The 13474-nt window shown below is 40.0% G+C and overlaps 1 protein-coding gene across 1 annotated transcript; it reads right to left on the bottom strand.

Moving 5' to 3' along the window:
- Positions 1 to 5045: 5045 nt before the first annotated feature.
- Positions 5046 to 10907, bottom strand: LOC128869888 (uncharacterized). The gene has a single exon (XM_054112484.1). It carries the CDS (start codon positions 10905 to 10907, stop codon positions 5046 to 5048), a length of 5862 nt encoding a protein of 1953 aa, XP_053968459.1.
- Between the last annotated feature and the right edge of the window lie 2567 nt (positions 10908 to 13474).

Here is a 13474-nt window from a genome sequence, read left to right on the forward strand (position 1 = left end):
TTTTAATCGATTCAAATCAATAAATAAAAATGTAATTAATGTATTCCCATAATATTGCTGACCTTTCAACACTGCAATATTGGCGCTAATGTATACAAAGATGCGATACAAGCAAAACAACGACAAATAAATCAATGTTTACTTCGATTGAGCAAGTTCACGCATTAGCAACATAATTTATTGTTCGCTCAGCCGATTTGTATGGAACGCTCGGAAAACTTAAAAAAATATTAAGATTTCAGAACAGTACATTATGCGCCAGAGCCGTTTAAGTTTTCTGGACTTTTAAGATTTCTGAAATTTAAGATTTCTGAGCGTCAACTGTATTATTATTATTAATTGTTATTATTATTATTTATTATTATTATTATTTTTGTTTTTCTTTATTGTTTTGTTAAATTGGAGTTCTGTTGGAGTTAATCGTTTTAATCTTCGTTTTCCCGCTTTCTCCGATTGTGGTAGTTTGCGCATTTGTTCATTTTGATGATTTGTTAGTCGTTGTATATGCTTGATGCTGTGTATATGCTTCTAATTGTGTCATCTATTGTGTCGATATTGAGGTCGCTGTGGATCACGTCGTTTGGTATATACCAGCCTGCTTTTGTTATTGTTCGAAGTATTCGAGATTGCGTCCTTTGAATTATTTTGATATTGGTTTTTTTTGCTGTGCCCCAGATTTCAATACCATATTTCCAAATGGGTGAGATTATAGATTTATATAATATATCACTACTTTGTTGTTAAGGCTTAGTTTTGAATTTTTAGCCAACAGCCAATATAATTGTCTGAACTTGTTTTTGATTTCATTTCGTTTGTTTTGTATATGTCGTTTCCAATTTAGTTTTTCATCTATAGTTATGCCAAGGTACTTTGCACTAGAAAGGATTTTTATTTCATTGTTTTTTATTGTTAATTTATGTTTCTTAGGCTTTCTGTTTGTATATATTACTTGTACTGTTTTACCTTTGTTGACTTCTATTCCCCAATTATCGAACCACGATACGGTGTTATTTATTGTTTGTTGAAGAATGTCAGTCGCGTTTTTTTCTATTTTATCCGATGCCATTAAAACCGTGTCATCCGCGAATGTGGCTATCATGCAATTTTTTGTGGTTGGGATCGGTATATCTGCTGTAAATATCAGGTACAATAGAGGCCCTAGGACACTACCTTGGGCATTCGTCTTCGAACTTTATAAAAAAATGTCGGTTTTCCAGGTAACTTTTGAGAATGGTGAAGTGATTCCGCGGTAATATTTGGCTGAGCTTATGTAGTAGTCCTTTATGCCAAACCCTGTCAAAAGCTTTTGCAATATCCAGGTAGACAGCTAGGCAGAACCTTTTATTTTCATATCATTTAATATTTTGTTTATAACTCTGTGGACTTGTGGCACAGTTGAATGCTGTCGTCTAAATCCAAATTGATGGCTTGGTATTATATTTTTTTCTATCAGAATTTTGTCTAATCTGGCAAAGAGTATTTTTTCAAACACTTTTGAAAGAATGGGCAAGAGACTGATAGGGCGATATGATGTCGTTCCTGATGCACTTTTACCTGGTTTGGGGATTGCCGTTATTTGTGCAACTTTCCAGAGGCGTGGGAAGCATTGAGTCCTTATTATGCTGTTGAATATTTGTCGTATATATGTAATTGCTACATCAGGTAGTTCTTTTAGTATTTTACCATTTATTAGATCGAAGCCCGGTGCTTTTTTACTGTTCAGATTTTTCAAATGATGTCTGATTTCTGCTGAGGTTGTCATTTTCATTCTCTTTTCTGGGTTACTCGTATTTACATTTTGTTCAATGGTCTGATTGTCTTTTTCGTTTGAGAATATTGTTTTAAAGTGTTCAGCAAGTGTGTTTGCCTTCTCTTTATTGGTCTTTGCCCAAGCTCCGTGATGTGTTTTGATGGGAGGTTTATGTGGAACTGCTTTGACTAAGTTTTTAGTTGCTTTCCATAGGGAATAATTGTTAACTGCCGTGGCCCCCAAGTTATGTATGTAATTCTCAAGCTTTTAATCTTGGTGTTGTTTTAATAATGTTTTTAATTCAGTTGTTGATTTGTTAAGTTTTGCCTTATCTTCGGGATGTTTAGTAGTTTGCCACTTTTTACGGAGTTTCCTTTTTTGTTGAATTTTTTGTTTGATATGTATTGGAATAGACTCTTTTTGTTGAATTTTTATATTTGGTGTCGAAAGGGTGAGGGCTTTGATGATGGAATCGTTGAAAAAAGCTATTGCTGAGTCAATCTCGTTTTCCGTTTTTAATGAAATATTTATAGTCAATTGTGCTTCCACACTTTGTCGGAAATAAGTCCAGTCTGTTTTATTATTATATAGTCCTCTAAAAGTTTGTTGGTGCAGAGATCCAAGAATTGTCATTAGAAGTGGGGAATGATCCGATGATAGCTCCAAACATGACTTAATGATGATATGGGATTGTGGAATATTTTTAATAATACATTCATCAATTAAATCTGGTTGTTTTCTGATATCTGTAGGCCAGTATGTCGGCTCTCCGGTGCTTATGAAGTGTCCATTATTTTCTCTTATAGCGTCTAGTAATTTTCGGTCTTTCGAAGTTGTTAACCTTGATCCCCAAATAGAATTGTTTGCATTGTAGTCACCTCCAGCGATATATCGACTTCCTAGTCCGTTTGAATATTCCAGGTATTGATCTTTTGTGTTATTGAATTTTGGCGGACAGTATACTGCTGATATTGTTATTGGTCCATTTGAGCTATTTATTGAAACTGTCGTTGCTTGTATGTTATTTTTTCTATAACCATCATGTTTGTGGTATTCAATTGTTTTTTTGATGATTAATGCAGTTCCTCCGTGAGCCTTGTTATCTGGGTGATTTGTGTAGTGTATGTTGTAATTGGGTATATTTACAAAAGTTTTATGAGTTGCATGAGTCTCGGATATTAGCATAATATCAATTGCTTTGTCTAGAATAAAAGTCTTGAGTTCTAGTTCGTGGCGCGTAAGTCCGTTTGCGTTCCAAATTGCTATTTTTATTTTACTTAGTGCGACCATCTAGCTTCGATACCAGTATGATTACAATGTTCATCATGGTGGCCATTTGTGTTATCAATTGTTTCATCATAGTTTTAAGTTCAGTTTAATCATCTATACTTGATGTGGTACTATTAGGGTTGTTAAATTCTTCTGTTAATGTTTTCGTTTTTAATAAAAATGACGTAAAAATTATAATACATTCATTTTTTCGCCCAATGAAGGTTATAAGCATGTTTTTATGATGGAACTCCCTTTCCACAGCCCCCAGGCCGCGCCACCACTCTCATTCGTCACTAATAATCGAATATTTGCTAAAATTTAATCTAAAAAATTTTAGTTTTTCCTATTTCCCACTTGTTATAGCACACTCTAGACTTCATAATCCGCATAACCTGTTCAACTATGACCCAAATGCAAAGTTCAAAAACGGTTTGAGATAGAAAATTTATAAAAATAATTTTGCTTGATATTTTTCTGATTGGTTGTTTTGATTTTATTCAACGAGGCATAGCAACGGATGCCGGGTATTGTAATATTGTGGTTGTTAATAAAAAAATATTTTGTATGAAATTATTGTTTGTAATTCTTTTACATACATATCCTAACTCCCTACGCGATCGGGGCCGCGGGTTAAAGCTAGTAAATAATGAATAAAGGGCATATATTATATTTTTATTAACCTTTATAGATACATATATACAAATATGTATGGACATGTACGTAAGTTAAGGAATGGTTCAACAATTTAGTTTAAGATAAGAAACAAATGTAACAAGTAAGTAAAATCAATTATTGACATATGTAACAAACAATTTAGTTTAAGATAATAAACAAATGTAACAAAGAAATATAATATTCAATCTAACATATAAATAAGAGAATTTTTGTAAAACGGATCAGTCATAAAACTCAATTCAATAAGAGTTTTAGTTAAAGTATGTGAAATATATGAGTAAAAAAGAAGACGCGTCGCGTCTACAAAATTTATATTTCTTAATTAACATCAACAACAAAACACTAATTGGCGATCCTGCCAGGAGAAACATATAAATACTATGTTATTCTAGTGAGCAGAGCAAAGAAATCCTTGTCGCAGCAAGGACTTAATTTCCTTCAACTTTCCCGATATAAAAGAAAATACACAAATGAAATAAAGCATCCATAAGAAGACAACAGATTGATGTCTGCTAAAAATGAATTTATTCAGCGCAAATGGACAATTAGAAGAAATAAAATAAATACCCCAAGACCCTAAAACGAATACTCCAGGAACACGTGCGTCTATTGTTCAGCAGCTAGCTAATATACAATTAACACTTGGGGCATTAAAACAAAAGAATGCTGAAATCAAACAAAAAACAGCAACTTAAGGAAGAGACTAAATCAAATTCTGGTAAATCCTGAATGCTGAAATAAAAAAAAACAGCAACTTAAGGAAGAGACTAAATCAAATTCTGGTAAATCCAATAGCCTCTCATTTTGAGAACGAATCCCTTAATTCTATTGAATTTGCAACACCAAATGATATTAGCTTGGAGATATTAAAATCCCTCTCTACATTCATAGTTTTGTTCACCGATGTCTTCACTATCCTCAACCACGCTTGTTGCAGGCAAAAGCAACAATGGCTCAAAATACGAGGCTTCCGAAATTATAATAAACAACACTTTAAGTTCACTGTATTTTATTTCTTGTTCATGAAATATTTTATAAGTATATGAATTTAAAGTTTATGAAATTAATAATGTTTAACAAGTTGTTTAAATTGCGTTAACTTAGAAGTGAAGTTTTTATATATTGTCGCGCCTCGTACGCGTCTGAATTTCCGTAAGCAACTGGACTTTTAAAGCACGCTTCGGTCAATTCAACGGCTTTTACAGTTCAGGCATGGTTGCATTTTTTGGTAAAATATTACAAAGGAATTTTTTAGTATGAAATGATAATTCAGGTTTAGTACATAAGTATTTGAATACAGTTTTCGACTAATTAGTACAAAAAACAATTTTAATATGTGATTGTATTATTAATCGGTAACATCCTCCCCCCCGTGATTCGCATCACTGGTGAGAGAATCACTACCAACGTCGAGCACTGCAATTTTAGACGCTGGTCTCCGTAAAATTCCTGTTGACGTCTTGACTAAAACAGATCTAACTTGACCATCTGGGGCTGGCTTTGCTTCTGTTACGATACCCCGTTTCCAATGGCCTCGGCTCTCGTTGTCGTCGCAAACTATAACGATGTCACCTACAGCTATCGGCTTCACCCTCTTAAACCATTTCGTACGCCGGGTCAAGGTAGGAAGATACTCCAATATCCACCTCTTCCAGAAAGTCTGCTTCAGCTGCTGCGCTATGTGCCACTGCTTGCGTAAACATATCTTCTCTGACAGCGGTGGAGTTTGTACATCATTCGCGCAGCCTAGCAAGAAATGATTGGGTGACAGAGGCTCGGCGTCGGTACTCTCTACCGGCACATGTGTTAATGGACGCGAATTTATTAAATTTTCTGCTTCAATCAGAAGACTTTGCAGGGTCTCCAACTGTGGCGCTCGTTCCTTCAGCGTGAACATCAAAACTCGTTTTACGCTTCTTACCATTCTTTCCCATATGCCCCCGGCAGATGGATTGGCAGGTGCATTGAAAACCCACTCTACACCTCGAAGATCACACTCCGATTGCATACCGCTTTGAACGTTCACCCAATCTTCTTTGCTTGCGCCGACAAAATTTGTCCCCATGTCGCTTCGGAGCCGTACCGGTACACCTCTTCTGTTTATAAAGTTACGGCAGACAATTATGGCAGCATCTGTTGATAGGTCCCTAGCTAGTTCCAGGTGAATGGCTCTAATAGTTAGACACGTGAAAAGTGCAACCCAACGTTTTTCTTGACGACGGCCTATGGCTACTAAGACAGGCCCAAAGTAGTCAACGCCTGAATATGTGAACGGACGAACGAACGGCGTAACTCGATCGCTCGGTACTTGGCCCATAAGTGGTGATTCGGGAATAGCGGATAAATTTTTACATTTCTGGCATTTAGCTTTAATTGACCTCAATAATCGGCGCGCACTAGGAATCCAAAACTTTCGACGTATGGCGCACAACGCTGACTCAAAGTTGTGGTGATGAAAAAGTTCGTGATAATGCTTAGCTACAAGACGTGATATAGGATGACTCCTTGGCAATATTATTGGTCGCTTTGTTGACATTGGTACGCATTCGGCATAGTCTATCCGACCCCCTAGTCGTATAAGGCCCTCATTGTCCAACATCGGGCTTAGCTTAAATATAGAGCTGCATTTCGTAATTGGCGCACCTTTACGCAAAGATTCAACTTCGTCAGCAAAAACATCTTGTTGTACTAATAGGCATATCAGTAATTCAGTTTGTTTGATCTCATTCGCAATAATTAACTTTGATGCATATACGTTTCTACGTTCATCAACCTTACGGAATTTCATTATGGCATATCGTACCCATGTCATCACCCTTAAAAGTTTATAGTAATTTGAATACTTATTAAATGGAATTACTCTATCCGCTGACGATATCGTATATATTTGCTTGGAGCGTCTCTCCTCTTGGCATTCGCTATTATCAAATTCGGTTGGCATGGCTGGCCAACTATGCTCAGGCAATTTCAAAAAAGGCGGACCATTTAACCACTTACCATTTTGAGAAAAGGTTTTTATGCGTGTAGCATCATCAGCTGGGTTTTCTTTACCTGGTACCCACCTCCACTGACTGGCTTCGGATGTTTGCAGGATCTCAGCTATACGGTGTGCCACGAACTGCTTGTAGCACCTGGCGTCAGACCTTATCCACTGAAGAACTATTTTTGAATCTGACCAAAATGTTGACTCACGCGGCTGTACGTCGTGGCTGTTGATGACGGCTTCCCTCAACTTTATTCCCAAGACGGCTGCTTGTAACTCAAGTCTCGGAATGGACAATGGCTTCAGCGGGCTGCACCGGGATCGGCCAGCAACGAATACGATGTCTGGATTATTTGCGTGATGAATTCGCCAAAAGGCGATGGCAGCAAATGCGATCTCACTCGCATCAACAAAAATATGTAGCTGTATATCGGCATTCGGATTCAAAAATTGTATGCCATAACATCTTGGCATTTTAAAATTTTCGATGGTATTCAACGTTTTGTACCACTGCAACCACTTCTTATAAATGTCTTCGGGGTTTGGCTCATGCCAATCTATACTCCTGGTCCACAGGCTCTGCATCAAAACTTTTGCCCGCAGCACCAACCCACACGCGAAACCTAGCGGATCAAATATAGACATAGTAACGCTCAGCATCTCACCTTTCGTTGGCCGTCTACTACAGTCTAAAACTGCTTTGGGCACTCTAGAAAACAGCAATTTGAAGAAAAAGTAATCTTTGTTTGGGTTCCAGTGCATTCCAAGCACCTTCTCGGTAGCACTCTCCCCTTGGCATATATAATTTCTTTGTTGCTTACACGGCTGCTCGTTGTGTAATACAGCTTGCAGAATGTCGTACGAATTTGACGTCAACCCTCTTAACTGGAACCCGGCGTGGCTATGGATATCGATGACATCCTTGGTAACCTTAATGCATTCTTCGACAGTATCGAAACTGTCCATATAGTCGTCGACATAGTGCCGATCCACAATGGCATTGACGGCTCTTGCATTTACATCACGATATTTTTCTGCGTGCACGTTTTTTACAAATTGTGCAGAACATGGTGAGCTAATTGATCCAAATATCATGGCGCGCATAACGTAAACGTCTGGCGGTTTTGATCGATCGCCCCCTCTCCAAAGAAAGCGCTGCGCATTTTGATCTTCGTGGCGAATCAGAATCCGGCGAAACATCTCACATATGTCACCACATACTGCAAATTTGCCTTGTCTAAACCTACACAATATTGCCAACAGCGATTTTGGTTGATACTCCTCCGGTCCTTTCATAAGGGCACAATTCAACGACATATTATTTATTTTTGCTGCGGCATCGAAAACGAGTCTACGTTTGTTTCCTTTGTTTACATTACATGTGGCGAAATGTGGTAAATACCATGTGCGATCAGCATTTACATTAGCTTCATCGGGTGAAAGTCGCTTTGCGTATTCCTTTTCGATGTACTCGTTGATTTTTGCTTTATACCATTCCCCGTAGTCTTTTTCCCGTTCCATTTTCATTTCAATTTGCTCTAAGCGCTTCATGGCCATACTGAAACTTTCGGGAAATTTCACATTATCTTTATGCCAAAGCAAGCCGGTTTCATATCTATTATTATTTACAAACCTTGTCGTCTCGTTTAATAACTTTTCCGCCCTAATATCGGCTTCTGGACGAACGCTTGGCAATTGCTTTATTTCAAATTTTTCTGCTGCAAAATATTCTGTTATTTGTTTACTAATTTCATTCAATTGTGCGGTGCTTTCAATATTGACGTGACCAATAGTACCCTCACTCGAACGATATTCGTTCGATCCAAATAATGTCCACCCTAACATTGTCTTGTGGATTGCAAAGCCATCGTCCAAATTCACAGTTTTTATTGTTCGTATTAACTCTGTATGCGACAATCCAATAAGTATTTGCGGCACTGCATTATTGTAATCGGCGATTGGTATATTTGCCAATTGTTCGTGACGTTGTATGAAGTCGTTCAAATTCAACGTCTGCTGCGGCAAATACAACTTTTTTGTTGTACGCACTCCCCTCATTTCATAACTCGTTGCTGCTTCATTTGCGCCGGCAATTTCAAGTGACACTTGCCGCGACTGTTCGCTCATGCTTTGATTGCCTATCCACTTTAGGCGAAGTAAATTGGATTTGCCTTTGAGGCCGAGAACGTTCGCTATATTTTCCTCCAATAGGGATATTTTTGCGCCTTCGTCAATGAAAGCGAAAATGTTGATTTCGCCTTTGGGACCTTTCAGCTTGACTGGCAAATATTTGAGGAGTGTTTTGTTACGTTGTGGTGAATTTGATCGAGCGAGTGGATGTTGTGGATTTTGATACACAGTTTGAACAGTTGCCACAGCTTTATCAGCAGATGAAATATTGTTTTTGTTATTATCACTGGAACTATGAAGCAACCGATTGTGGAATTTATTACACGAGGATATACCACACACTCGTCGCTTGCGGCAATTCTGTACACTGTGACCAGGTTGCAAACAACAAAAACACAGATGCTTATTTTTCACTATACTCCAGCGATTCGAACAATCGGCATCTTTAAATTTTGAGCACGTATTTAAAATATGGCTTTGGTCACACACTAAACACTTCTTTTCTTCTTTTGTTACAGTCATTACGGGCTTGGACGACATTTTAGGTTTGTAGCACACAAAATCGTTGGGCATATACTTTGTTGGCATAACATCTATTGCCATGGACACATACATGGCTGTGTGCTGCAACCAATTGCTAAATTCACGCACAGTGAGATATGGCTTTTGCATTTCGAAGATGTGGCGAGTCCACTCTTCCCTCTTGTTCAGTGGCAGTTTGCTGACTAATTCGTCGAGCAACATTGGATTATTTAGATGTGGTACCGCACCGGAATTTTCTAGAAAGGCAGCTAAGTTTGATACCATTGTGCTAAAATTGAGTATATCGGCGATTCGTCCTCCGGTAACGGGTGGAAACGCTCGAACTTTCGCTATTTGGCTTCTAATAAGTAGCTCTGGGCGACCGTAATGAAATTCTAATGTTTTCATAGCCGCATCTACACTGGATGGGTGGATCAACAACGACTCCACCTGTTGTCTGGCTTTCCCCTTTAGGGCTTTCTGGAGACGTAACAGATTCTCCAATCGCGAATATGAATTCATTTCCGTGGTTTCCTTAAAGGCCACAGAAAACATAGGCCACTCTTCGGGAGAGCCATGAAAATCTGGCAAATCTAAAATTTTACGTACCTGGCTTGCGCTGGGTGCTATTTGAACTTTTTGATTGATGAGCTGCGGTGTGATTTGTGGGTTGGACGCTGCAGGCATGTAGCTTGCTGGCAGAAGATTTAAGGAATAAGGGCTGGTGTGGCAGTACGGCTGCATTATTGCTGGCGGGCACGTGGCAGACCGGATATAGGGGCCGAAGGCAGCGTCGGGCTTGACGTTGGCAGAAGTAACGCTGGCAGAGGTAGCGTTGGCGTAATTGGTGCTGGCAGTTGTAGCACCGGCAAAGTTGGCGTTGGCAGAAGTAACGCTGGCGGAGGTGGCGTTGGCATAATTGGTGCTGGCAATTGTAGCACCGGCAAAATTGGCGTTGGCAGAGGTAGCGCTGGCGTAGGTGGCGTTGGCATAATTCGTGCTGGCAGTTGTAGCACCGGCAAAATTGGCGTTGGCAGAGGTAGCGCTGGCGTAGGTGTCGTTGGCATAATTGGTGCTGGCAGTTGTAGCACCGGCAAAGTTGGCGTTGGCGGAAGTAGCGCTGGCGTAGGTGGCGTTGGCGTTGGCATAATTGTTATTAAAAGAATAAGTCTCGGCAGGAATAGCGCTGGCAGAAGTAGCGCTGACTGTTGTGAAGTTGGCAGAGGTAACTTCGGTTGGCTTGAAGCTAACAGGAATAGCTTCGATGCTAGGTACGTCGGCACTGATGACGTTGTTAGCGGTTTGTTGATTTAGGGCTTCTATGTATTGGACTTTTTCCTTTTCCGATGACGCTAGCGACTTTTGCAAGGCTTTTATTTGCTCGCGTAGTTCTTCGATCACTTTGTCTTGCTGAACTATCGCGCAATCATTTTCGTCGTCACTCGAACTTCTTTCACCATTTTTGTCGGCCATTTTGGCTTCGCGAACTTTCTCGACGCGTTTCTTATGACGGAGGTTATAACGCGGTACTTCTTCGCCGGATTTTTCGTAGGCGCGATCACCCGAAGATTTCATGAACAATTATTACGGTTATCGAAAATTTATATAAACGCGATTTTTTTCAGCATTGATATGCAAAATTAAGGACAATATATAAAAAGATGTTGCAGGCAAAAGCAACAATGGCTCAAAATACGAGGCTTCCGAAATTATAATAAACAACACTTTAATTTCTTGTTCATGAAATATTTTATAAGTATATGAATTTAAAGTTTATGAAATTAATAATGTTTAACAAGTTGTTTAAATTGCGTTAACTTAGAAGTGAAGTTTTTATATATTGTCGCGCCTCGTACGCGTCTGAATTTCCGTAAGCAACTGGACTTTTAAAGCACGCTTCGGTCAATTCAACGGCGTTTACAGTTCAGGCATGGTTGCATTTTTTGGTAAAATATTACAAAGGAATTTTTTAGTATGAAATGATAATTCAGGTTTAGTACATAAATATTTGAATACAGTTTTCGTCTAATTAGTACAAAAAACAATTTTAATATGGGATTGTATTATTAATCGGTAACAACGCTGATACAGTCTGGAAAGTGAATGTGCAGCAAAAGTTGTCTCGTTTCCTCCAGACGCTTTGTAAAACCTCCGTCCACTTTCTTGAGAGTAGAAAGACCATACCGTGAGATGCGCACTGGCATCGCATCATTTAACCCGACACGACATAACATCCTCTGCTTCACCTGGAAGGTGTAGAGAGGCCAGGACATTCTCTCTTCTTCCTCGGGCACTGGGCACTTCTGCCTGTACTGTCACCAGATCACGTTGTATGAGCTCTGAATTTGAAAGAAATTTATTATGTTTTCCGATCAATATTGCCACACTGAGCCGGTCAACATTGGTAGCGTAAACCAACTTACAAGTTTTTGCCTGCAAACCTTTGACGATTCCGTATGAGGCCCATGGTTCCTGAATGGCAACAAAAATCAAATACATTTTTTCAGCCAACCGAGGTTCCAGAGCAATTACGAGTTCCACCAGTTTACCTTTTTGAAAGCGGTGGAGTACTCGCCATTCGTTCAAACGAAGTTCCGAATTTTCCGACTCTAGTTGTCCCAAAATTCGCTCGTTAGGCCAGGAAGCTTAACTTACGATATAGCTAACAGAGACTGTACCCATGGCACTTCTGCTTTGTCCTTCAGATTGGCTCCTTCAAATGGTTTTAGAGCTGGTATGTCTTCCTTAGTCCAGGCCACCGTTATAAAAAATTGTGCCTGAGCGATTAAGTTCAGCAGCTCGTACGATCCGCTCCAGCATCAGTTTAAAGAAGTCACACGACAGCGGGTCAACCTGTCTGAAACCTCGTTTGGTATCAAACGGCCCGAAGAGGTCCTTCCAATTTCTAATGACGAGGCTGGTGTTGAGCAACGTCATCTTGAATAGACGTATTAGTTTTGCGGGGAAACCAAATTCAGGCATCGCGGCATACAGAAAACTCTTTTTCGTACTGTCGAATGCAGCTTTGAAGTCGACGAAGAGATGGTGTGTTTCGATTCCCCTTTTATGGAGGTTTCCCCAGATTTGGCGTATTGTGAGCATCTGGTCGATTGTGGACTTTCCAGGTCTAAAGCCACACACACAATGCGCTCGCTAGAACCTTACAGCAGATATTTAGAAGACCAGTCTCACGTTAATTGGCACAGATTGCAGCATCACCCTATTTAGGCATGCTTTCATCCGACCATATTTTGCATAGAAGCTGATCATGCTCCTTACCAGCTCCTCGCCACCATGTTTGATTAGCTCAGTCGGCAGTCCGTCGGCGCCCGTGGCTTTGTTGTTCTCACCTCGTCAAGGTCGGGTATCGGAACGATAATTCCGACGTCAACGATTGGGGTAGCGGGATCTTCACATTCTCTGTGACATGCGCGTCTATCACTATTTAACATGTTCGAGAAGTGTTGTCAGTCACCAGTTCGCCGTCTTTGTTCTTAGGGGGAAACGCCCCGGTCTTAAAACCTTCTTTAAGCCGCCAAGCATTTCAAGCTCATCGCACTCAGGTATTTCGGGCTTTTGTTTTTTCTGTTTGATAATACGTCTCTCTTCCTTTCATAGCTTGTAGAAGATATCTCACACGAGTTGCGCCCGATCGCAGCGTGGTTCCATAGGCGGCATCCTTTCTTTCTGCGACAGCATGACATTCCTAGAGAACGAGAAATGTTGCTCCATTGCTCGTACATGTCGGATTTTTGGGCAGTATTCTCAGGCACAGCAAGAGTGAGATGGCGAATCTTCTGGCTGTCAGTTGTGATTGCAGCTTTTCGATGTCGAACATTCTTTGCGTGGGTAGATGTACGTGTTTTGCTGCACAGAGTCGTGTGCGCAGTGTGGCTTGTTTTTTCTGTTTGATAATACGTCTCTCTTCCTTTCATAGCTTGTAGAAGATATCTCACACGAGTTGCGCCCGATCGCAGCGTGGTTCCATAGGCGGCATCCTTTCTTTCTGCGACAGCATGACATTCCTAGAGAACGAGAAATGTTGCTCCATTGCTCGTACATGTCGGATTTTTGGGCAGTATTCTCAGGCACAGCAAGAGTGAGATGGCGAATCTTCTGGCTGTCAGTTGTGATTGCAGCTT

Source organism: Anastrepha ludens, chromosome X (genome assembly GCF_028408465.1).
Source record: "Anastrepha ludens isolate Willacy chromosome X, idAnaLude1.1, whole genome shotgun sequence".
NCBI classification, from domain to species: Eukaryota; Metazoa; Arthropoda; class Insecta; order Diptera; family Tephritidae; genus Anastrepha; species Anastrepha ludens.

Coding starts and splice junctions, on each gene's coding strand:
- LOC128869888 (XM_054112484.1), bottom strand. CDS start 10,907: ATGAAATCTTCGGGTGATCGCGCCTACGAAAAATCCGGCGAAGAAGTA.